Source organism: Balaenoptera physalus (genome assembly GCF_965194825.1).
Source record: "Balaenoptera physalus genome assembly, chromosome: 18".
NCBI classification, from domain to species: Eukaryota; Metazoa; Chordata; class Mammalia; order Artiodactyla; family Balaenopteridae; genus Balaenoptera; species Balaenoptera physalus.
The window spans coordinates 67,716,732-67,743,959 of record NC_138899.1 but is presented as its reverse complement, the minus strand read 5'-3'; the positions used below and the strand labels follow the sequence as shown (position 1 = coordinate 67,743,959).

At 38.1% G+C, this 27,228-nt stretch overlaps 1 protein-coding gene across 3 annotated transcripts in view; it reads left to right on the top strand.

The window, feature by feature from the left end:
• FREM2 (FRAS1 related extracellular matrix 2) overlaps positions 1-27,228 on the top strand; it is a gene marked incomplete at its 5' end in the record, with an annotated part of 143,098 nt that overhangs the window by 100,453 nt on the left and 15,417 nt on the right. For 2 of the 3 annotated variants that reach the window (XM_082435470.1, XM_082435471.1), the window contains 10 exons: positions 1,677-1,826; positions 3,578-3,787; positions 5,171-5,368; positions 6,148-6,312; positions 6,887-7,069; positions 10,294-10,424; positions 12,147-12,305; positions 13,547-13,850; positions 15,731-15,862; positions 18,905-19,236. In XM_082435470.1, the coding sequence (XP_082291596.1) occupies positions 1,677-1,826; positions 3,578-3,787; positions 5,171-5,368; positions 6,148-6,312; positions 6,887-7,069; positions 10,294-10,424; positions 12,147-12,305; positions 13,547-13,850; positions 15,731-15,862; positions 18,905-19,236 (1,964 nt within the window). Of the gene's footprint in view, positions 1-1,676; positions 1,827-3,577; positions 3,788-5,170; positions 5,369-6,147; positions 6,313-6,886; positions 7,070-10,293; positions 10,425-12,146; positions 12,306-13,546; positions 13,851-15,730; positions 15,863-18,904; positions 19,237-23,566; positions 27,219-27,228 lie in introns of those variants that run through there. The other variant, XM_082435472.1, reaches the window with a different exon arrangement.

Sequence of the window (27,228 nt, the reverse complement as noted above, 5' to 3'; positions counted from 1 at the left end):
CACTGTCCAGGCTGAAGGGATGAGAAGGAGGTGAAAGTATGCTGTAGGCAGATTTATCACCCCGTGAACCAAAATACGCAGGCAAAATTTCCAAGGTCGGTTTTGTATTATTCAAGAGTTCAGGGAGCTCTGTGCTTTTTATCATGCTCGCCATATGAAGAAACAAAGAAAACACAATTTTCCAGTTTCAATAAAGATAATTTATTTGGGGGAAGGAAAATAAAGAATCCTTACTCAACTTGAGCAGTGCACAAAATGGGTTTCCTGTGGTTGTGAGCCGTAATTGTAGGGTTTTGTTTCATTTTTATGTTTGATAATTCAGTTAAATGCTCTGAAATGTGATAGTCATCTCTTGAATGACCTTGTGTTTTAGGGAACATTGATGTGAGTTGCATGACCTTTTAGACTTAGATCTTTGGAGTCTTGTAAAACCACACACAGATGACTAAAATGTCTCAAGTCAAAGGACTATTTGCCTTATCACATGAATATACTCAATTAATTTATCTTTGTTGATAAGCTCACAATAGGTAAAGTATACACTCCATTTACTATTTCTGCAATTTCCCACAAGCCTATAAATATTTCAAAATAAGTTTTGGGGATTTTTTTTTTAAGTAAGCTCACAAATCATCTCCCAGCTTTCTTCATTAGTCAGCTAACTGCTATCCCTCAGACTCTGGCAACTGTCTCACAAGGTAAACTGCTGGTCACGGGTAGAATCAGACAGGGAATGATGGTTAGATCAATTCATCGCCAATACTGGAGAAAAATACAAAGTCTCCAAAGTATGTGTCCTGTTTTAATGGCCTAAGTCACATGATTTTCATACACGTTTAAAACAAATGTAAGCCCCTTGGTATGAGATTATTTCTCTAGTGGAACCTCAGTTAGTATAGAGTACCCCCAAAACCCTATAGGTAACCTACTATCATGTCCTAAAGTCTTCAGGACTCGTAATCATATATATTCTAGTTATGCCAATCGCATGTAGTCTAGTTATGCCAATAGAGGCTAACTCTCTAGGGGTTATAAGAGGCCCAAAGACAGTGGACTGATGAACTAGAAGATGTCGTTATGCAAATAGTGTCCAGAGTGATGACCCAGTAGGAGACGGTAAAATGAGCCGTCGGGCCAAATTCATAAAATTCCAGCTTTATGTGTTTTGTTTCATTTTGCTGCTATTTTACCAGCTAAACTTTTAGGAAGTACATTTAGAAGTCATTTATAACCCCACATACAGGGGACAAAGTAACTCATACGCCTCAAGATAAGGATGCTCCATTAGAGGGAATTCCCTGGTGGTCCACTCGGTGCTGCCACTGCCGTGGCGTGGGTTCAATCCCTGGTCGGGGAACTAAGATACCACAAGCCGCACAGCCCTGCCAAAACAAAACACAGCAAAACACAAAAACAACAACAACAAAAATAAGCAATAAAAAAAAAGTTCCATTAGACACTTTACCATATGTATTTTTGTTTTTCAACAGAGGCATTTTTGATCTGAAAACTGTGTAAGTCTAGAGATTAAAGAGATGTTATCTTGCTAAAAGAAAAAAAAATGATGGTATAAGGAAGTCAATAAGATGACGCGAACTGTTCTTTGGAATTTCATCATACAGTTTGATGTGGAAAAGTAAATGTAACAGAAATGGTTTCTGTTTCCTTCTTAACAGAACCCATCCTCTACTTTGGTGACGTCGAGTACCCTGTGGACGAGAGCATAGGCTCCGTGGACGTGCGGGTGTGGAGAACCGGCACTGACCTGTCCCAGGCTTCTAGCGTCACCGTGAGATCTCAGAAAACAGATTCTCCCTCTGCCGACGGTGAGCAGTTTCCTACAGCAACTCTTCTGAGTACTCTACAATTTTCGACTTACCATGATGAAATACCTTAAAGCCCAAATACTTCACTTGTTTAAGCAGTCTGGTTGAATGTAATTTTTTCTGAAATTATTACTGTATAGTCAGTAAATCTAGGCTCTATTTACTATTGTGAGAAAATACATCTAAAGGGCCACAAATCAAAAGCTGAGTTATAAACATATAAGTCAAAGACTCTATGAATGCCTTTATTTGCATGAATTGGTTCTCTAAACTTGGGAAATCTACCATCGTTGAATATTATGACGTCATATGCACAACTAGAATAATCGTGAAGGCCACCCTCAGAGAAATCCAGTGGCATTTAAGTACCATGCAGGTATGTATCTCCAGCTTGGCTCCTTCCTCATTTTAAACAAATGTCCCTATAAATACTTGGGACCCAAAGACTTTTTCTACACTTCATTATACAGTCTGTCCTAGCCGACACATGCTTGCCTTTTATTCTGGAATCTACTTCTGCAAAAAGTTTATCATAAAGCTAGGACAAGCAAAAGATCAGAAATTTCCTTTTTTGTCCCATCTAAATGACCAACAATACAAACTATCTCTTACACATGCCCACACACACGTACATCATACACACATCACACATTCATCACACACACCATTCGTCCCATTTTATGTCACCCTTACGTTTTCACTTTTTAAAGGTCGTAGAACCAGCATAGTGTTTTGTATGTAGTCGGTGTCCAACAAACATCTGTTTAGCCAAATTAGTCATTTCTTTAGAGAAAATTCAAATCAAAGAAAGAGGTGAGAATAAAGGTGAAGAAGAAGAGGAAAAGAAAAACACGGAAAGAACCACAGTGAGACTCAGATACAGAAAGAACCACAGTGAGATTCCGATACAGAGACTTTTAAAAATGAATTAAAGACACATACTCAAATATAGTTGCGTATTCAGAGGTAAACAGATACAAAATGAGAGTCAGAAGAGCAGAAGGTGTGTAAACAAGGAAGAAATAACACTGAACGCTCTCCCCTATTCCCGGTCTTTATGGATGTAGTGCCTAAAGATTAAGAGAAAGTTTTGTTTTCTTAACTACTTTAGAACATAAATGGAGATGTCAACACTAGTATGCGCCCCACAGTCTGACAAATAATAAACCAAAAACCAAATATGTCTTTGAGAATAATAAGCCAAAAACCAAATACGTCTCTGAGGCAGGCGTGGGTGAAGCATGTCAGACAAAAGCTTGTGTCTGAAATGTGTTGTTTTAACCAGCAGGCAGTCGCACACCTAAAGTTCTGTAGTAGCTTCTGAAAATAGATTTGGATATTTAGCTAATGATAACAAAATTTCAATATTTATATTTCATATATAATTTATGATAATCAAATACTTGATTGATATGCTGGTTATTTTTAGACCTGATTTTTATTAGTTCTGTTTGAGACTTCCAAAATAGATTAAAAAAAACTATAAGACAGAAAGCTAAAATAACTAAAGGTAAAATAACTTGTTAGACATAGATAAGACAACATTCAGAACCTGATCTTTGATCTACCATCTCAATAACCAAAAGGTTAGATACTAATCTTTTGCATTTCATTAAATGTATTTTCTGTAACGGTATGCTAGTCTATATATTTTTAAAAGGATTATAAACATATCTACACAGTTTGCTTCTCATAATTTTGTTTAAATTTAGTTAGTCCCCAACTGAAAAATTCTTCTGTTACTGTCACAGCTGGAACAGACTATGTGGGAATCAGTCGTAATTTAGATTTTGCACCTGGAGTCAACATGCAGACTGTTCGTGTTATCATTCTGGATGATCTTGGACAACCGGTGCTGGAGGGAATTGAGAAATTTGAACTTGTGCTTCGAATGCCTATGAATGCTGCCCTTGGTGATCCCAGCAAAGCCACGGTGGCCATAAACGATTCTGTCTCAGATTGTGAGTGTTTATTAATTTATGATGATAAGTAAAACGATAAGCTAGAGTTTATATAAATGTTAAGTAAAATGATAAACTAGGGTTTATATACCTGTACTAGTTTGCTAGGGCTGCCATAACAAAGCACTACAGACTCAGGAATTTCTTGTCTGACAGTTCTGGAGGCTAGGAGTCCAAGATCAAGGTATCAGCAGGATTACTTCCTTCCAAGGGATGCAAGAGAAGAATCTGTTCCAGCCCTCTCTCTTGTCTTGTAGGCGGCCATCTTTTCCCTATGTGTCTTTACATCAGCTTCTATGTGTGTCTCTGTGTCCAAATTTCCCTTTTATATAAGGACACCAGTCATATTGAATTAGGGCCCACCCTCATGACCTCATTTTTACTTGATTAGTTCTGTAAAGACCCTATCTCCACATAAGGTCACATTCCGAGGTACTGGGTGTTAGGACTTCAACCTGTGAATTGGGGGACACAGTTCAACCAATAATAATACCTTAGCTGACCAAGTGTTACTTTCTCATCCTGATTATTTTGATAGAATTAAACAGTCTCAGAAGAAAACTTTCAGTCTTCCTCGCAAATTTAAAAAAATGAGATTGTTATCAATATCTTGATTGTGTGTCAAGAACTCCCTCCCACAGGTGGGTGGAACCACATGGGGTTGCACAAACCCTTGAGTATTAATGGTCTTTCTCCATTTCTCAACACAAGACACTTTCTGTTATCTCCTTACTCCCAGACACTCCTGAAATTCCCCTAATGATGTGCCAAAAATACTGTTCTGAAGCAATAAGCTTCTGGACACATGGCAGGGCTCTCTGACACGTCATCACAAGGAAATTCTGAATAATCTTCTACCATGATGATCTTGACATTGCTTGGAGGAGTCTAACCTATTGTCAATGAGACCTATAGTTAATTGACCTAGTATAGGTGTCACTTTCTATTATATAATATATATAATATTATAGCCATTGTCAACTTTTCCAACACAGTCCAGGTAAACTATGCATGTGATTATGTGCACAATATTTAATATTATTCATACCAAGAAATTCTGAAAAGCTCATGATAAAGCAACATATATAGATACAGACATCTTAAAAAATCTCTGGTTTTATCTACTTTTTCACATTTCATTGCATCTTCCTACTCCACAAAAAAGGCAGAGCAAAATTACAAGGATAAGGAAATCAAAATACTGAGTTAAGTGATTTGCTCAAGGCCAAAACACTGGCAAGTGACTGAGTGGAGAGTTGGATCCAGTTCTTCTCATTTCTGTTCAATTATTCTTCCCACGAAACCATGTTTTCTGAAATGCCATTTTCCTTACATTTCTGTTCACTTTGATCCATATGTTTATTTTCTTGTATTTTTTTGCAGTGCCTAAGATGCAATTCAAAGAACGAGTATATACTGGCAATGAAAATGACGGACAGATAGTTGCCACAATCCACAGGAGTGGAGATATCCGGTACAGGTCTTCGGTGAGATGCTATACGCGACAGGGGTCTGCACAAGTGATGATGGACTTTGAAGAACGCCCAAACACTGATATCTCCACCATCACCTTCCTCCCTGGTAAGTTTCGGCTTGAAATTTTTATTTGGAATTTGCGGAAGCCAAGTTTTGGGTGTGAGATATCTATCAAGGAAATACAAGTTCTTGATTTCAACAAGCTTATGACATGGTTTAATGTGCACTAAATGATAACAAAGTGAGGTAGATTTTAACAGGGTGAATGAATGTTCTTTTGTTTTCCGTATCAACTTATTGATTAGTTTCTAGTGATGTGCTATATTGTTTATTCAAACTTTATTCAGCAGATAATGGCATATCAAATGTGTAGATTTCACAGTACTGGGAAAGACTTAATGTTCAAATGACAGGAAAGAAAGGAAATAGATGTCACATTTTTAATATGTATCCAATGTCATAAAATATTTGATCACTTTGATCCAATAATTGTACAAGATACATGTACTGTGGTCAAATTAACAATGACCAACCAGTACAAAGTTGCTAAATTTGCCTCCTGATCATAATGTTAGAAATTTGTAAATAAAAGTGGCATTTCCTCTTTTCCCCTTGTTTTCAGACATAAGTGACAGGACTTAAGACAGGCATTAAAGAACTCCCTGTACAAATAGGGCCTGTCGTTGCATATGTTCAAACCTCGTCATTCATTCAGCAAATATTAATCAAAGGCTTATTACATGCCAGACACTGTTCTTTGCACTGTTGATACAGCAGGGCAAAAAGCAACATCACTGCCCTCATGGGGCTTACCTTCTAGTTGCAGATGCTTCCCTTATGGCCTACGGGATGTGATTGTCCTGCTGTCATTATTATTGTTCCAGGTGAGACTGAAAAGCCTTGTATCCTTGAGCTGATGGATGACGTACTATACGAAGAGGTAGAGGAGCTCCGTCTGGTTCTTGGCTCTCCACAAAGCAACTCCCCTTTTGGAGCTGTGGTTGGTGAACAGAATGAAGCTCTGATAAGGATCAGAGATGAAGCTGATAGTAAGACGCCGTTTCCTGTGTTCAGCTGTAAATTAGGAACTGAAATCCATCTGTATTAAAGTTTTAGGTGGCTCAGAAAATAACCCCCTCTTTCTGACCTGGCTTTTAAAGTAATTGAGAAATAGGAAAAAGACTAAGATAAGTGGAGAACAAAATAAACCATTTAAACCGAAAGTTATGTTGAAGAACATGGTTTATAGCTAAATGCTAAATCCCAAGCATTCGTACCTCCCTGCTCCTCCTCACGTACCCTTGGGTGCAGGTTGTCCTGGGTCAACAATTTCCTCCTTCCCTTCCCACTGTCAGTGACCCACTCCTGTAAAATTTTTGGCGCATAGAGACAGCCCAGAGCACGTGATTTCGGGGGGGTGGTTAATTCCTAAGGAAGGAGCTGGGCCACGCATGCTCAGTTTCTCATGACACACCAGTGATACTGAGCGAGGGGACAGAGGGAAGGCAAGAGAATAATAAAATTAAGCTCCTCCCACATGGGAAACAAAGAAAAAACATTAGAAATGGAGAAAAAAAGCATTCCCTTTGAAATTTAATTTGTCCGTGTCTCCCGCTGTTTTAGAGACAATTATTAAATTTGGAGAAACCAAATTTAGCGTCAGTGAACCCAAAGAACCAGGACAGTCGGTGGTTATAAAAATTCCAGTGATCCGCCAAGGAGACACTTCAAAGGTTTCCGTTGTGAGGGTTCACACCAAGGACGGCTCAGCCACCTCCGGAGAGGACTATCACCCTGTGTCGGAAGGTATGGGGCTCCCAGGGCCTGTGTCCAGATGGCTTGGGCTCACACTGTGTTAGTGCTGGTGCCCTTGGGAATAAAGAAGAGAAATATCCATCCAACTGAAATACAAATACAGGTACTCCTTTAAATTAACCTCCTTCAGGAAAACAAAGTCAAGGGAATTTATTTCCAGGATTTCCCTTTTTGACTGCTGGGTACATGTGTTAGGGAAATTTTGAGTCAGTGTGCTAGATGATCGTCTGTTTTGAGTCTACAGTCCTTTAATTTTCAGTGGGTTTTACCTGCATTATGGCAATCCGATATTAAATAATAATTTTCCTGAATATTCTACTGCATTGAAAATGTGCGTGATAGCCAAGAAGATAGTCATAGAACAACAGCAATCCAAAACTTCAAGCTAGAAAGTTTAGTGTTAATGGAGGACAGTAAAAGGGGGACAGATTACCAACCACAGGGACCATGAATTCTCTGGGCCTTAGGAACTCATAACGAATACATTTCATCCATCCCTCTCCTTCTTCAAACTTTCGGATCATTTCGCCCATTACTTTTATGAGTATAAAACAAGTCAGTTCTTCTCTCTCTCTGTGGATTGTTTACCGGCAAAATAGAGACTGCCAACAGTTTTTGGTGATCATAGACTACAGGCATTCATCTTGATCTGCTCACTTGAGAACAAAGTTTAGAAAGTGACAGAATCAGTAATAGAATTAATGAAACAGTTGGAAAAACTAGCATCTTCTACAAAGGACCATTTATTTTCTTTGCACATATGGTAAAAGTTTGATGAACTACTATAGAGCTTCAAAGTTATCCTCATATTATTTTCTGTGTAAAGAATGATAATATATTGGAAATATATGCATAAAACCCAAAATGAGAGGAAAAAACTGATCAGCTGCTAAATTATAAAATCTAAAATGAGCATGTTTTACATGAAGGAAACACCTTCTAAATGTGGATGACATGACCTTTAACAGAAGATGCTTTTCTTATAAAGAAAACAATTCTTTCTGCTAAGACGGAAACAAAATTATATGTATATAGTAAATTGACAAATGAAATCAGAGAAAACTCAAATAACAGTAAATCAACCTGTGTCTCTTTTATCCTATAAATGTCAACATGTGTTTATAAATATTTATAATAAAAATTTAATAATCTTGACTGAAATATATTTTAATTTCTCCTTTTATGGTCCAAATTGAGGTAGACATTTACAATAAACAAAAAATTAAATATAGAATAAACGTTGAAATATTTTTGTGTTAAAAATGTCTAGGGGCTTCCCTGGTGGTGCAGGGGTTAAGAATCCGCCTGCCAATGCAGGGGACACGGGTTTGAGCCCTGGTCCGGGAAGCTCCCACGTGCTGCCGAGCAACTAAGCCCGTGCGCCACAACTACTGAGCCTGCGCTCTAGAGCCTGCGAGCCACAACTACTGAGCCCGTGTGCCACAACTACTGAAGCCCACGTGCCTAGAGCCCGTACTCTGCAACAAGAGAAGCCACCGCAGTGAGAAGCCCGTGCACGGCAACAAAAAGTAGCCCCCGCTCGCCGCAACTAGAGAAAGCCCGCCCGCAGCAACGAAGACCCAACACAGCCAAAAAATAAACAGATAAATTTATTTTAAAAAAAAATGTCTAAAGTGGCAGAGGAAACAACTATCACCTAGCATGTATACTGTAAGAAAACAATTAATTTAAGCATTTAAAATAAATACTTAAGTTTTCAACTTCTTAGAAACTAGGTTTATATAATTCAGAGGGTTACAAAACTCAAATGTTTACGAGGCCAAGACAAGCAATGAAAATGAGGGAAGCAAGGAAAGTGTGAGGGAAAGATGGAGTGATGGAAATGTTCTTCAACCAGAAAGTCCATTCCCTGCTGAGAAAGACCTGTACTGTCATACCCAGATGACTGTTGCCAGGCAGAAAAGTGTAAAAGATCTAAAAAAATCTGTATTTTTCTATGAAATCCCCAGATGTTGAAGGGTTAGAAAATAAATTTTCATTGCAGCTTCACACAGGTCAAATCAAACAAATTGGTGACCCAGAAGTGATCAGCTATTTTCATCCTCTGGAACGAGGACCGTAAGCCCTCCTGGGGTATGAGAAATCTAAGGCTAATGGTATCAAAGAACTGACTAAGGCCAGTGCGGAAAATGGCTGTACCCAGAAACAGAACTAATTTTAAAGATGAGTCTGGCTTACTAACACAATTTTAAAGAAAAAGATCCTTTTCATAATTGACGGAAGTAGGAAAAGAAAAATACGTTGGAGACACATTTTCTTCTGCCACATTTGAAAGGATTTCTTAATTTAGAATTATAATGATTGAATACTGCCGTTACATGAGAAAGCGGCATCTGTTATCGTCTCTGATTGGAATGATTATGCATTATATTCTTTATTTTCTCCTCTGAACCAGTTTTTCAAAAGGCATTGTAAAACCAACAAAATTGTTTATCCAAGTTTGGTCAGCTGCTTATTCTTGAGTTCAGTAAAATCAGTTAATTTTTTTAACATTTTAAGAATCTCAGAATGAATGGTTAAAAAAGGATTACCATTATTGGGTTTAATTTTCATGACAATGAAGGAATTATTTTTAGTTAGGAGCAACGGGGTGAGAGAAAAAACACCATTAACGTTTTTCTTAAAAAAAATTGCTGAATTTCCAAGATTAACATCAACAACCAAAAGAAGTCTTTTTAAAATATAATTTGACATGATATTAAAAATTTCAACAATTTTATGTCCAGCTTTTCTAGATATATACATGATGAAAATACTATTCACAATCAATAATGCCTGTGATCGTATATTTGACTTATGTCCTATTGGTTTAGAAATTCTGGGAAATGAGAGCTGAGTTTGTCTGATTGTGCCAATGTCAGAATTGTTGATTGTCTATTCCATAACTCTGCATTTTTTCAAACTGTGGGTCAAAAAATCAATTTAGTAGCTTATGATTAGAATTTTCTTCTGGATAAAATGGAATAGAATAGAAAATACTAGAATGCAATGCATATCGTAAGAACAGGTGATGTTTTTAAAACTTTTTATTCCATTTTATCCACACTCACATGTGCACACAAACATATACATGTAAGTATACTGGGCCACAATATAAAATATATTTCGCCTTGTGGGTCACTGTCAAAGAAGCTTAAGAAAAACTTCGCATATTCCTATGTAAAAGATTTAAACCTGTGATTTTGCATTTGTAGAAATTGAGTTTAAGGAGGGAGAAATCCAGCACATTGTTGAAATTGAAGTAATATTCGATGGGGTAAGAGAGATGAGAGAGGCCTTCACTGTCCACCTAAAACCCGATGAAAATATGGTAGCAGAGACGCAGGTAAGTAATTTATGGATATAAATTTGTGGCCAGCATTTTATCATGGAAAATGCATGTAAGCATCACATAGTGTACAGTTAAGTAATCAACTTTATACAACCCTTGTATAAAGACAATGCACATAATCTCTTTTCACCTCCTAAATAAATTTTGTTTTCATTTGAAAACAAGAATCAAGAAAGTCCTAAATTCCCTGGCGGTCCAATGGTCAGGACTCCATGCTTTCACTGCCGAGGGCACGGGTTCAATCCCTGGTCAGGGAACTAAGATCCTGCAAGTCCCGCGGTGCAGCCAAAATAAAAAATTCCTGTCTCTTTCTTGAAAAATCATGTTTGTAGAAACTCAAGGACTAGAGCCTCTGAGTCCCACACCAGCCCAGTTACCCTTCCTATTTTAGTCAATAACGACTGAATCTGGGATTAACCTCCAGAGAGAAAGCATAGTCTCAGCACAAAGATGAGGCTATTAATTTAGTGCCACAACTCATGAAAACACACATTTCAACCCACAAAACAGTTTGCTAACCCTCAAAATTCCCACCTGCTCATGGTAACTTTATTAAATTGATGTCCAGAGCCTCAGTGACCCAAATGTTACTGTCCTAACACTTCTTTCCTGTGTTTATTTAATTTATATTGTCTCATCAACCAGATATTCTTCAAGCTAAACGTAATTTCCATAGAATTTTGACCTTTAAGCCTAATTTTTAAAGCTAAATGATTTAACGAACAGACCAATGTTTACAATATCTGTGCTTACATTTACTCTATTTCTTTTATTATTTGTTTCACTATTAGCATGAGATCAAATTGGGGAGACTTTTTTTTCCCTTAAGTACAGGTATCTTTAGTATTTTATAATTTTTACTACTTGATGGTATTTATAGTGCCTTGGGGTTTTTTTTTAAGTCATATTTAAAATTCAAGAAGTAGGGGCAGAAAATCTTTTTCAAATATATTTTTGTAAGTTTTGATCACATAAGAAGCGAGTCTTTAGTTTTTATGGAGCATCATATTAAACTCTTTTGAGTAAGAGGAACAGAGATTCGCTCAAATCACTTCAAGTGATCAAAGCCCCTTTTAAGAAGACACACGTAAATATAGGCTTGGGAACTGCGATGTACCGTTGGATATTGGAAGATGATTCGGGAGCAAAAGGCAAGTGTATCAGCAGGGTTTCCTTGTCATTCTACCCCCAGTGGATGTTCACAGGTTCCTCTTCTGTCTGTGACTCAGCTTCTCCCTCTGCCTGTGCTTCTGTCCTCTGCTCCTCTGAAGCTGCACTTCTCACCTGACATCCACTTCAGCAGGGCCCATGCCGTCACATGACCTCTAGGATCTGCCTTCTCCCTGGTCTCTTTCAGCTTTCCTCCCACTATTAACTAATTGACTTTGTCATGGGTCTTCCACTTCACCACCCCGAGACAGACTTAACTACTATCATCACTATTTGGAGAAAAAAATTCAAGCCCGAATTCTTTGTGGGCCACTGGCCAACCCAGGACTCAGGTACCCTCCCCTACACCATAAGATATGGCCCAGGTGCCAGGGTCATGAGGAACAAAGCACATAGAGCCTGTCACACTGCAGAGGCTCTGGGTGTGACAATTTTTACTATAATGAAGCCATGGACTTGCCAAGCATTGTGAGTATTGTTCTGCACAATAGAAGCACCAGGAGTCTAATATTTCAATAATCATGGAGAGTTATCTTTTCCTTCTAGGCCACCAAAGCCATTGTGTACATAGAAGAATTGAACAGCATGGCAGATGTCACTTTTCCTTCTGTCCCTCAAATTGTGTCCTTGCTGATGTATGATGACACTTCCAGAGCCAAAGAGAGTGCTGGACCTGTGTCTGGTTATCCTGTTGTCTGTATCACGGTGCGTAGGAAGTTGAGGAAAATTGTAAAAGAGTTAAAATAATTATGAACATTAACCAATATAGTATGGGCTTTGTCATGATGAGATAAAAGTGGGGGAAAACTGCAGGATTTAATCTTTGAACTTTGGAAAGGAAACTGTTGATCAAGTAAAGGTCCTATTTTTCTTCCTTCATCCAACAAAGGTTTACTAACTGATGTACACATAGTGTGTTATCTCATATTATCTCAGGGTTTGTCACTGAGAGAAAAATAAATAAGATATGAACTCTACACTCAAGGAATTTAAACATAAGGGAGAGAAAAATATATAAGAATCAGTCACTCTACTATAAGGCATGATGTGATCATTATACAAACTAGGAGATAGAACAGCAGCTCCACCTGTGAGGGAAGGTTTGGGATCGTCCGATGAAAATGTCAATAGTTTAAGAGTCACATAAGGAAACGTCATTCCTGGATGAAGTGGTTGCCTTGCAAATGGCGTATGATAGTTACTTTTTCAATTGCCTTCTCTTAGCTATAAATTATAAGCTCCTTGTGAGCAAAAACTGGGACGCATTTATTCTTACTTTGCAATACCCCTGGTGTAATGACCTACATATAATAGGTATACAATAAATGTTTATTGGATTAGCAAGGCAGAAATAATAATGCGGTGCAAGTTACAGAGGTCTTGAAATGTTATGTTAAGGAATGTGCACTTCATTTGTTGGGTAGCAGGGAGCTCTTGCACAGAAGAATGGCATGAGAAGAGGGGTTGTATTGGAGTGTTACCATGGCAACAGTGGTCACCTGACGAGAAAGGCCCTGAATTAGATAGAAAGATGATGCTCGGAATGGGAAGGAAAAGACCAACTTAAGAGCCATCCTACAAAAAGAATCAACCAAGTTCACTGACACACTGGATGTGGGGGGCAAAATGAGAGAGAGGAGAGGAGAGGGAGAGAGAAAAGAGCAAGGACGATTCCACAGCTGTGAGGAGTCGGGAGGTGATGCAATGAGCATCACTTTTACTCGTGTCAAGTTAAAGGTGGAAAAGGCCAAGAAGCTGTTTGAAATGCAAGATTAGAGTTCATAAAAGCTAGCATCGCTAGGGCTAGGAATTTGAAAGTTGCCTGAATAACATGTAGAAATGGAAAAAAAGTAGCAGTGAAAACACTAAGGGAGAGAGAACTTAAGAGGAATAATGTCCACCTTGTTCGAAACTGGGGCCCTAACATAGTTATTTGTTTCCCATAGGCTTGCAACCCTAAATATTCGGACTATGACAAAACAGGATCCATTTGTGCAAGTGAGAACATCAATGACACTTTGACCCGGTACCGCTGGCTGATCAGCGCGCCCGCGGGCCCCGACGGAGTGACCAGCCCCATGAGAGAAGTGGACTTTGACACCTTTTTCACTTCATCCAAGATGATCAGTTTAGACTCCATATACTTCCAGCCTGGCTCCAGGGTGCAGTGTGCAGCTCGGGCTGTGAATGCCGATGGCAATGAAGGCTTGGAGCTGACGAGCCCTCCCGTAACCATCAGCAGAGAAGAAGGTAGTGCGAGGCCCTTTTCACATACAGGTCGCTGGAATACCATGGAATGTTATATATGTCTAATTTCCAGTTACTCATTCCTCCAGATGCCCCATGTATTCCGTAATACTCTATAAGTATTTTTAAATGATAATCTATTTTCACAAAAATATTCATTAGAAAACAAATATCTATTCATTTTGCATTTTTCGATCACCGAGCATATGTCAGGCTTTTGACTGTCATATGAAAAATAAGGCAGGATTCCTGCCTTCCAGGAGTCCATACTCAAACTGAAGACACAGACAAATTTTAGTCTGGACAGGACACAGAAATGCAAAAGTAGTAGTGATGGGTTCTAGGCTGAGTGGGTCTGGAAAGGTTTCATCAAAGAGGAGACGCTTAAGCTGAGTCTTGAAAACAGTAGGGGAAAACAAGCCTGAGCAATGACTCGCAGAAGCGTGAAAGAACACGGAGTATCCTGGGAACTACAAGCAGAGAAGTGGGGCAGGACGTAAGGGAGAGGAAGGGAGATCAGGAGATGAAGCAGTTGGTACGCAAGGGTCAGATCTGGACAGGGCAGCTCATGTGTGATGCCAAATCACTCCCAGCTGGGCGCTGGATGAACAGGAGTTTGCTGGGGCAGGAGGGGAAGGGCAGTCCAGGTAGAGACGTGTGTACAAGCGTCCATACTTGGTTATTAGAGGGGAGGTTGAGGTCAGGGCGAGAGCCCGGACGCAGTGGAGGTGGAAAATACATGTGCCCGGAGGTAACACTGACGAGACAGGAAATCCGCTTTACAAACTAATCCTTTACTCTGCAGAAGAATGTTTAAATCAGAGTTTTAAAATAACAGTCTTTTTATAAGATTCTATTTCTAAAAATTCCATTTGTGTACAACACTTCAGATGTGCATATGTTGCAGCAAGAAAAGTTATATGTACCACCTCCCACCCTTATATATTCAGGATCAATATTTATTGATAACATGTAGATTAACCATGTTCTTTTATTAGGATTAGAATGTATGGTTTTTAAATTTCTCTTAAAACCAAACTATTGTGCTGGCACCAAAAATAAATTAAACAATGCCCTAAAATGAGTTGCCCCCCAATTAATAAAGCAGACATCCCAGATGCTAGGGCCTGATTCTGATCTGTTTTCTACAAACAGAAAAGAAATTATATATTGCCTAGTTCTCTGGAAACTGTGATCCAGCATCGGGCGGTCTCTTCCATGGTATTAAAATGAAGACATTACAGTGCTTTCAGAGCAAACATGCGAGGAAGATTTTCATGTTAAAATTCTAGATAGATAGATAGATTAGACAATGAGTTAAAATTTATAATACACGTTCTGTAAGAAATTACATATAGAGAGAAAACTATATATTTTGCTCTCTGATTCTAAGAAGACTAGCTTTTGTTTTTAGAATGAGTGCATTTTTAGTTTTATTATAAATAATGTAAATTTTACGACTAGTCTTAAGGATTTAATTCTAAGGTAACAATCTCATACATTTAATTAAACTACACTTACTTTTTCCTGTTGTTTTTCAATCATTTTTACTATGCCTGTTTATACTTTATGTTAAGATGATTTTGTGAATATGACCATAACAGATGGTGTCCAGCACAAATTAAATCACATTGAATAATATTTATTGTTTCTCAAACTTTATAAAATACCCCAAATGTTAAGAAGAAGCCCTTGAAATGTCTGCTGGGATTACTTCTCCCATCATGGTCTTTTGCTTCCTCATAATATCAACTCTCAGCAGTGCCTTAGCTCACAGAGAATTTTAAAGTGCACAGAAAAATAATAGTGCCTATTTAAAACTATATACTTTAAGTGTTGTCTGTTATCTTCTTTTAGCATAAATGTCTTCATTTTGCCTTGAGGTCTTTGTCAGCCCCGGGTGCCAGGGATAGTGGGAGCAGAGCCCTTCTCAGCTAAATTGCGCTACACGGGTCCCGAGGACCCCAAGTACACAAATCTCATCAAGCTCACTGTCACCATGCCCCACACAGACGGTAGGTGACTCGGGTAAGCAAATCCATGGAGGTGGTTTGGGCTTCTCCTTACCTGCTTTATTTTACTGAATACAGGCAGACCTCATTTTATTGCACTTCACAGATACTGCGTTTTTTAAAACTTGAAGGTTGGTGGCAACCCTGCTTCCAGCAAGTCTATCGGCGCCATTTTTCCAACACCATCTCCTCACTTCATGTCTCTGTGTCACATTTTGGTCATTCTCTCAATATTTCAAACCCTCCACCAGCAAAAAGATTAAGACCCCCTCAGAGGATAGTTAGCATTTTTTAGCAACAAAGTATTTTTTAATGAAGGTGTGTACATTGCTTTTTGGACATACGCTATTGCACACTTTATAGACTATAGCATAGTTTGTTTTTAATTTTTTTATCGCAGTATAGTTGACTTACAATGTTGTGTTAGTTTCAGGTGTACAGAAAAGTGAATCAGTTATACATATGTATCTATTTTCCATTCCTTTTCAGATTCTTCCCCATATAGGTTATTACAGAAAACTGAGTAGAGTTCCCTGTGCTATACAGTAGATCCTTGTTAGTTATCTATTTTATACATAGTAGTGTGTATATGTCAATCCCAAGCCAATCTCCTAATTTGTCACTCCTCCCACGTTTCCCCTTTGGTAACCATAAATTTGATTTTGAGCTCTGTGAGTCTGATTCTGTTTTGTAAATAATTTCATTCGTATCATTTTTGTTTTATCAGATTCCACATATAAGTGATATTTGTCTTTGTCTGACTTACTTCACTTAGTATGGTAATCTCTAGGTCCATCCAAAGTTTCTGCAAATGGCATTAATTCATTCCTTTTTATGGCTGAGTAATATTCCATTGTATATATGTACCACATCTTCTTTATCCTAGTAAATTTTAACATAACTTTTATATGCACTGGGAAACAAGAAGTTCATGTGACTCACTTGATTTCGATATTTGCTTCATTGCGTTGGTCTGGAGCCAAACCTGCAGTGTCTCTGAGGTCTGCCTGTACTCTGAATAACCAAGCATATAATAAATGCTCAATTTGCAACTTAAGCTTCAAGTCCTGCTTCTTTTGAGTGTTTCTGCTTTCTTTCTGCCCAGTTTTTTTTTCAAGTCTGACAATTACGGCATTCTTTAAAATTAGATAAATTTCACACATATCGCAACACAATGAAACAAAGCTTCCGTTAGTGTGCTTGCTCTCTTTTATGAAATGGCACAGTGTGCCTTCAAAACTCTTGAGCTTGGACTTAGACAGTAAAGCAATTTGGAATCTCAATCCCTGCCTTCAACACCTATTTGCTTTTTCATATCTGGAGTCTCATAAATCTTTCCCAGTATTTATTGCAACAACTAAGACATTTCCTAGGCGTTAAAATAAGGTTAAAAAAAATGCAATTAACAATGTTAAATTTTGTGTCCATTTTCTCTGGATAGGGAAGTGTGGCCAGAATTTCTGAGTCAGTAACTTTATCCACATTTTATGAACATTTCCTCGGGTACAGAAGACATTTTCAAGTTCTATTCCTCTTAATTTGCTTTATTCCTGAAGTATATTAATGTTAATTTTATTACTTAGTATGTTAGTTATATTTTAAGTACCTAAAGGAAAGGAAGTATTAGGCAATATTAGGAACTACAAGGTAGAATTTACCTGCCTTATGAAAAGGACATAATTCTGCTTTGTCTGCTTATTACAAACCCAAATTTATGCCGGTGGGCATAGGACGACAGGAATCTGCACCTCCTTACTTTACAGTGTAGTGTTGGGTCCATGTTTGACCACCCTACCTTTAGACCCATATGGGAGGTGTGATTCAGATGTGCAGAGGGCAGAAGGGACCATCAGGGAAGGGCAGACCTATAATAGTTCTTCCTAATAGAAAGATTGGTCCCTCGTGCTTCTCCTAGAGCTTGACTTAGCATTTTCTGAAACATTCGATAGCCGTAGCTCTGCAGAAGCTGACCAGTTCTTTTGCGGGGCCAGAGAATCTAAGAGGGAGAGGTGGAAAAGGTGCCAAGAGAAGACCTCTTTCACAGTCCTTTTTGCTGCATTGCTTATGCCAGAGCTCAACCAACTGTGTCCCATGGACTGGATCTAGCCTGCTCTCTGTTTCTGTATGGTCTGCAAGCTAAACATGGTTTCCACATTTTTTAATGTTTGGAAGAAACCAAACATTATTCTTCTTCTTTGAAAGTAGAATGTTTCATGACACATGAAAATTATATAAAATTCTAATCCATTGGCCGTGATAAAGTCTTCTTGCACACAGTTATGTGAATTCCTTTACAAATCATCTATGACAGCTCTGGCTCTGCAATGGCAGCTTTGAGCAGTTGCAACAGAGACCTTGTGGCCCACAAATCCTAAAATATTTACAATTCGGCTCTTTACAGAAGAAGTTTGCCAACTCTTAGCCTATACCGTATAGTGGTAGTTTTCAAACTTTTTGGTCTGAGGACACCCTCAAAATTATTTATGGCCACAAAGACCTTTTGTTTTGTGGGTTATAGCTATAAATATTTACTGGATTTAAAACTGAGGAATTGTTAAATATGTATTTATTCATTAATTTTAAAATAAGAATAAATCTATTACGTGTTAACACGAAAAACATACTTTTAAGAAAAAGAACTACAATTTATAAAGCAAAACAAAAGAGTGGCATAGTTTCACATTTTTGAAAATATCTTTAGTGTCTGGCTTAATAAAAGACAGCTGGATTCTTATGTCTGCTTCTGCATTCAATCTATTGCAATATATGATTTATTTTAGCCTCTGAAAAACTCCACTGTACACTACTGAGAAAATAAGCGTGGAAAAGTCAAATAATACCTTAGAGTCGTGAAAATAGCTTTAATGTTATAGATCTCCTGAAATATTCTCGGGATTCTCCGGGGTCCTAAGATACCACTTCTATAATCACTGCTCTGCAGTATTTTATAACACTTGTCTTCTCAAGAGATAAAGAGATTATAAAGTGTTCATAGCCCTTTGCTGTTGGTAAAAATGGTAACAGTGATTGCAAAAATTTTTGTAGGCATGCTCCCTGTGATCTCCACCAAGGAACTCTCCAACTTTGAGCTCACCCTCAGCCCTGATGGCACACGAGTTGGAAACCACAAATGCTCCAACCTCCTGGATTATACTGAAGTAAAGACCCACCACGGGTTCTTGACTGATGCTACCAAAAATCCAGAAATAATTGGAGAGACGTATCCTTACCAGTACAGCCCATCTATCAGGGGTTCCAATACCTTACGCTTCTACCGAAATCTGAACCTGGAAGCCTGCTTATGGGAGTTTGTTAGCTACTATGACATGTCAGAGCTGCTCACGGACTGTGGAGGCACCATTGGAACCGATGGACAGGTATGGATTTTTAACATCTGAGCTTTGGTCACTGGACAAACCGGTTGCTTTTGTTCAGTTACGTAGACTTGGAATAAATCTCAGCTCCAGTCTTCCATCCTGGTGATGTAGGTTATTAGGCACAAGAAAGAGCGGGTAATTGGCATGAGTGGTATGGAAATCCATGTCTATTTCCAGAACAATGTGTCAAAATCTACGTATTTTTTAGCAATGGGTCAGTAACATTATCTTTGTATTGAAAGGACACCGTATAGTTATGCTGTAAGCTCCAAATCTACTCTGATATTAGAAAACTCCAAATACGAATTTGTCTTCGAAGTATACATCTTCATTTCGTGTGTTGTGTACAGATGTCTATGATGCATCATGAACCATCTCAAATGAGGGTCCTCAGGGTCAGTCTAGTTTTTCTCCCTCCTTACTCTCTTTCTTCTTTCCCCGCCTTCTATCTTTCTCTCCTTCTACTCCCATTTCTCCTTTTTCTTTCTAGTTTTCTCCCCATTTCCTCCCTATCTGGTTCATTTCTCCATCACTAACATAGTCAAAAGTATTTTCATTTAAAGCTTACTGTTATTTCTACTCTACAATTACTGATTCCTCTTCATACTACACAGGCAGACATTTACACATAAAATACACACACACACACACACACACACACACAATCCCCCCCCATCACCACCATCATCATTGTTGTTAAAATGATGGTGAAGCAAGGTCTCCATTAGCAGTTATAATAGAGAATCTAAAGTATGTAGGGTGTAGCTTAGATTTGTGATGAGTATTTGAATTAAAAGCCATGCTTTGTCCAACTGGACCAAAACAAAGAGCTTATTTACGTAGGCTTATACATTAAGACGTTGAATGGTACCCAGAAGATGTCTTGTCTTTCACGATTTAGCTGAGGTGAGGCTGGACTTTTTTTTTTCTGTGCTATATTCCTGTGATGTTAAACTATAAAGCAAGTAGTAACAAGAGAAAAGTAGACAGTAACTATCAGTTTAAGTCCAGAGCAAAGCTGTGAATCTTGACCAGTTCTGGTGGTGTTGATGTCTAATGGCCACATATTATGTCTGGGAACTGTTGGGCTCCAAGGTAGTGAGACTTCTATTTCTATCTCCTCTAAAAGCAACAAAATATCCAGAAACCTGCATGAATTACTAAAAATCCCAAGCAAAAACACCAACAGGAAGACAGTGTAGAACAGTGGAAAGAGCCTGCATATTGGAATCAAGCAAATGTGGACTTATATTTGGCTCTGACATTCTCTAGCTACATCTTCTTGGGCAGGTTACTTAAACCCTCGTAAGTGTTACCTCTTCAAGTCCCTCTTTCCTACCCTGTCTTTGCCACCTGGAAGAAACGTGAAAGGAAAAAGGTCCTATTCCCAGAATAAAGACTCATATTAACACATCTACTTCAGCCTCTTCCTTTATAGGTCAAATATCTCCATTCCTTTGGCCGTTCCTCCCAGAGCCTGTTTTCAATCCATTATTAAATCATTCCTGTTTTCTTTCTGTATGCTCTTCTCTCAGGATCTTGCTGAAGTCACAGGCTCTATTGGCGTAAGCAAAATGGGACATAGTAATAGGATTATATTGTAGTTCTGGGTCTTCTTTGTTAAAAAGCGCTTCATATCATGAAGCTTCTCTGTGGGTCTCGTCTAGTCTGTGGTCACTTTTTAGCCTCAAGAATGTTTTCTATCTTCTCTGCAAATGGCAGTAATTTTCTGTCTTTCATACATGCAACCCAGACAGGCTTCCCTAGTGAAAACCCTGCACTTATCCTACTTAAGCCTGTTTCTGCCCACTTTTCTGGTGTATCAAGGGCATTTTGAATGCAAATCCGTCTCTCCAGCCAATCCTCACTATAAAATGCTCAGCTAAATTAATTTTACTTCGCTGGAGTTTTAAAATCACTGTTCCTCTATTTAATTAAGTTCAGTTTTTTTTTTCCCCATTACAACTGCTAACTAGAGAAGTTATTACCCTGCTTCTGTAGTTGAGCTATCGACCGTTCTCCTCCACTAGGTGAAAACTGGCAACTGCCGGGTTCAGTGAAGTTTTACCTGCCTGAAGGCTTTGTGTTACTTTCTACTTAGGGAGAAAAGAGGGTGCAATATAAGAATTATTGAGCCATCCGGTTCCCAACTGGCTTGTGTTACCTTGAGGAGTAAGGTGGCCAGCTGGTTGTATGAGTTTCTTCTGAAAGGATTTTTCTGCTTTCGCACTGTTGAAAATAAATGTAGCAACATAAGCGTGATGATCAACATAACAGAGGTGACCAGATTCAGTGTAAATCATTGAAATTTCAGGTTCTTGTGACAAAATTCTTAAAGCCTCAGTGTAAATGGAATTGCAATGCCATCTAATAAAGCGTGTTGCTCACTCTTAGAGTGAAGCTCAGAGATGGCTATCTCGTTTTCCCCTACTTTCTTGGGTTTGAACTTCTACTTCTCTAGTTATTGAGATATTCTCCTATATCCTCACCTCCCCTGACACATACATTGTTTAAATGTAGGTGAGGGAGAAGAAAATACATATTATAGTAAAGGAAATATAACTCTTTGAGATATTTTCTTAATTTTCCTCACAAGTTTAGGTTCTAGAGAAGAGAAAATATCTAATAATATTACTACTACTACTAATAGTAATAGCTAACATTTATTTAATATTTACTATATGCCTGTCATCGTGTGTAAGTACTTTACATATTTCCACTAATTCTGTCCTCACAACAACACTATGAGACAAATATGAATTTTGTCTCCATTTTTGGAGATGCTGAAGCAAAGAGAATTCAAATAACGTGTCCCAATTCAATTCGTTTGTAAGCCTATGCTCTTAACCACATCATGATACTTATCTGGACATTTAATTGAGTGAATTAAATGTCATTTAACTGGGCGAATGTGAGGAATGGTTATGGTCACGGATGAAATTGCAAGAAAGGCAAATAAACTTTTTCCTCTGTTCTTTGTACAAGAACAGAAATAACCCCAGGTCTATTTGTCCTCTGCCAATCCATACCGCCCTGGCCAAGCAGCTAATAGATGTGTCTTTCCCTCTTCTGGTCCTTTTCTAGACTTGCCACCTTAGATCAAGGTAATCACTATGCAAACAGATTTTACTAACTGGTAATTGCTTCTGCCAGGAACAACATGATGACAAACCGATTTTTATCTTTAGTGTTCTTAGTAGCTAAAAGCTACCGCCTGGAAATATTGCCAGGTCCCTGCATTTTATTTTGTGATGAAAAAGAGGTTTCCAACACACTCTTAAAGATTTCTGCCTTCTCTAACCTCCCATATTCAAATTATTTCACTTATAACAGAGAGCTACCAAACTGAAGGGATCACCTGAAATATCCAAGATAGTTATCTGTTAACAGCAGATAAATGAAGTTAATAAATGAAGTTTTATTAAGTTTTATGCAGTTTGACTACAACTAGCTTCAGCTGATATTAAGACCAGTTCTGCTGTTTCCATCTTGTTCATTGCCCATTCATTCATTAAAGAAATAATCAATGAACACCTACTCTGTGCCAGGGACCAAATGGGTACCCGGTGAGGACACCAGACGCAGACCTTAAACTCCTTCCAAGTCGAGTTACAGGAGTCGAATACTTGCTCTTATAAAAGTTAACAATTTTTCTTGCCAAGAAAAAGAAACTTGGAATTTCTCTAATGATATTCACCACTAAAATCCCTCCTAACAGATAGTTTCTAAAATGTAAAAACAGATATAGCAGGAAAAGAAAAATAGAGATAAATAAAATAAATTATTCTGCTCCACCTTTTTGTGTGACCTGTGTTTTATAAATAAAATTTTAAATTGGGTACACAATGAAAAACACCTGTGATGCAAAATAGTTATTAATGTTAAACTAAGTTTTTAAACTATTGGATATTTTTGGTGATTTTTCTCTTGAAAACAACTTCTCTTAAAACTAAAGAACTTCAGTTCATTTCACCTTTCATCAGCCTGACTATTGATGTTAAAAAGTCAGAATCTTAACTCTCATCTTGTTAGGTAAACAGCAACTGATAACATCATTCAAGGACCATGACTAAGTTACAAAAATTCAATTCCAATCATATGAAATTGTAATTTACTCGTGAGAAGACATAGCATGATTTTGGGAAAGTATACATATTTTTTCTTAGTTCCTTGGTTAGTGGAATAATTTTCCTTTTTTTAAAAAAACTATGTGTTTGTTTGATTTAGAAACATAGACCTTTGGGGCTAGAGTATACTTTAGAAGTCATCTCTTTCCATTCCATTATTTTCTACTTAATACACTGATTTACTCTTTTTTTTTTTTTTTAAGATGTAAGCCACTCTAAATCATTCTGCAAGAAATGGCAAGAAGAATCCAAAATGTATAACTTTCATGAAGTATGTTGCTTCCTATTTTGTCAAATTTATCGATTAATATTTTTAATGGTGTAGGTTTTTTGGTTAATGAAAATAAAGATATTACCATGGAAAGCTGGGAAACTAAAAAAGTATAAAAAAGAATTCACTCATTATCCCACTGTCACTGTACACAGACATATTTTCTAGTCTCTTTTCAATATACATACACATTTTTAATAGTAACAGCATAATATTATCCATACCATTTTGTATACTGCTTTTTCTTAATAGGTTTTTAATATGATGTTTTTAAATTTATTTATTTATTTTATTTATTTATTTTTGGCTGCTTTGGCTATTCCTGGCTGCGTGCATGCTTTCTCTAGTTGCGGCGAGCGGGAGCTACTCTTCGTTGCGGTGCGTGGGCTTCTCATTGCAGTGGCTTCTCTTGCTGTGGAGCATGGGCTCTAGGCACGCGGGCGTCCGTAGTTGTGGCTCGCGGGCTCTAGAGTGCAGGCTCAGTAGTTGTGGCGCATGGGCTTCTTTGCTCCGCGGCGTGTGGGAACTTCCCGGACGAGGGCTTGAACCCTTGTCCCCTGCATTGGCAGGCAGTTTCTTAACCACTGCACCACCAGGGAAGCCCAAATTGCAAGTAGTTTTAATTCTTCACTTATTTTGGACTTGTAGCTGAAGCTATTCAATTTACATATTATCTTATAGATATTTAAAAATTCTTAAAGAAGTAAGCAATATAGGTATGTAACTAATAAAAACTAATCCAGATTTACTTCTACCATCTGACACAGATCAGCAGACTTTCTCTTGTCCCTTCAACAGGCAATATCTCCCCAAATATAAACCTGTGCCCATCATTAGTCACTTACTAGTAGTGGTAGAAATTTATGTCAGTATGGTACCTTTCACAGGTCATTTGCACTTTGCACTTTCCCTTTAAATATGGAATTTAAACTATTGTTTGCCTTTGTTGAAGAAACAAATCAGTAAGGACGTGTAAATTCACTCATGATGTCACAGTTTCTTTAAGAGCAGCATACCAGATTTAACATACATTTCTTTCAGTATAAACAAATAACTTTTAAAAGTCCTGTGGAATAGGCTGAAAGAAAATTAAGGGTTCATTAAGATGGCATCTAAAGCAGGGGTCCCCCACCCCCCGGGCCGCGGACCGGTACCATTAAGAACCGGACCACACAGCAGGAGTTGAGCGGCGGGGCGAGCGAGCAAAGCTTCATCTGCTTCTCCCCATCGCTCCCCATCGCTCGCATTACCGCCGGAACCATCCCCCCTCGCCCCCCCCCCTTCCGAGGAAAAACTGGCTTCCATGAAACCGGTCCGTGGTGCCAAAAAGGTTGGGGACCGCTGTAGAGGTTAGATTGATTGCACTGTGTTCTTCAATTTTACAGGAACGAACAGGTAAGTGACCTGGGTGATCTACCTAGTCCCATTTGGGCTCCAATTCCTTTAGACAGAGATTCTAAGCAGACTAAAAGACCTGGCTGTGGTGAACAAGAAAATGCAGTAAGATGCCGATTCCATGTCCAGAAATGATCAAACTCTAGGTTACCGGGAGAATCAAATGAAATCAAGTAAGAATTAGTCAGGGAGCCAAGTAACTTGTTCCTAGGATGTGAATGTTAATAGTTCTCTCCAAAATAGCACACTCGGTAACACCTGATGGATAGAATGTCACGTTGGCAAAATTATTTTTAGCACCTAGAAAGTTTAATTGGAAATCCATGTCTACAGCCTATTTTTTAATGAGTGTTTATTAAAATCACAGGATGAAATAGTCGTCTTAATTACCAGTGGCATATGGATTGACAATTACTCTCCATTACACTGTCAAGGTGTTAAAACTGCACTTCAAGATCAATTTCTCAATGACTGCAGGAATAGCTACCCTTAGAAACTGCTATCTCAGAGGACTTCAGTGCAAAGGCACCTCTCCTGCTGGCCACGTTAGGAGATAATGAGGAGTGTTAGCTACTACACAGCTGAGAATCAAATAATTTGCTTGGTGGATGGTTTTCTTTCAATATATTTTTGTTGGTGATTCAGGTTGTCATTTTGTGATTTGAGGAGTTTACTTTTAACCCCATGACAAAATGATAAATAAGAGCTATCATGTTTTAAATTATTCAGTAACTCACATATATGATTCCTGTTGCCACCTCAGGGTGGAAGGAGAAATAGACCTATCAGAAAACCTGACTCAAACTTGTAAGCGGTATGATCTGACCTAAGCCCGTTTCCTCTTGTGTAAAAGAAGATAGTTGTATTTTCCCTGCTATTCTGCAGAGCTATTCTGAGAATTAAGGATGATAACCTTTGTTAGGTGATCTTAAGACCGCCCTCAGCTTTGTTTGGAATATGATAAAGTGTGAAAGAGTAGAAAAAGCATGGGCCAAAGGCTGGGGTCTATTATTGGCAGGGCTACTCCAGAAGGAAGTGGGAAATTTCTGTGGGAAATTTGCTTTATTTCTTTGAGTCTTAACTTTCCTCTCTCTCTCTCTTTCTATCCTTCATCTCTCTATCCATTCATTCAATCATCCACACATACATATAAATATAACTATGGGGGAGAATGAAAATATTGAGTAGCTTTATTTGTGAACCTAACACGATGTCTGAAAAGTGGTAGATGCTCAATAAATATTATTAGTTTATCCTCCATGACCCCAATCCACCTGCAAAATACAAAAGAAGAAAGTATAAATTGTAAGAAGACACTTCAACTAATTATTTTTGAGCCGTCTTAAATATTACATGTAATCTTAAATGTTGCATGTCACTACTAAATATGTTCGCTTCCAGGTCTTTCCTGCTTTATTTCCTCTTCCTCTATATAATAATTTAAAAGTAACTTACGGCACTGTTATTCATAATAGGCAAAAGCTGGAAATAACCCAAATGTTCATCAACTGATGAATAGATAAATAAAATGTGGTATATGTGTACAGTGGGATGCTATTCAGTGATAAAAGTATTGAAACATGCTGCACTATGGATGAACCTTGAGAACATTATGCTAAGTGAAGGAAGCCTGTCCCAAAAGACCATATGTTGTGTGATTCCATTTATATAAAATGTTCAGAATAGGCAAATGCCTAGAGACAGAAAGTAGGCTCGTGATTGCCAGGGACTGAGGAGGGAGGATGGAATAAGGGGATGACTGCTAATGGATATGGAATTTCTCTTGGAAGTGATGAAAATGTCCTAAAAGTGATTGCGGTGAAAGTTGCACAACTCCCTGAATATATTAAACAGCATTGATTTGTCCGCTTGAAATAGGTGAGTTACATGGTATATGAACTATATCTTAATAAAGCTGCTACAAAAACAAAGCACTGTTTTAGTATGCTCAAAATAATGTACTTTAGCTTAAAGATTTCTGCTGCCTCTCCTTTGCTGCAAAGGAAAGTAGTAGAGTGACAACTATTTAATTGCTCCAAAATTAAGTGAAGGAGACAGTAGTGTTATAAATGCTGTCATTTCCTTTTCTCAGTGATTAACTCAAAACCTTTAGATAAGTGAAAGGAGAAAATGGCTTGCACAAAATTAAGCTGGTTTAATCAGCAACACTGAATCGTGTTGATAGATATAATTTTATTG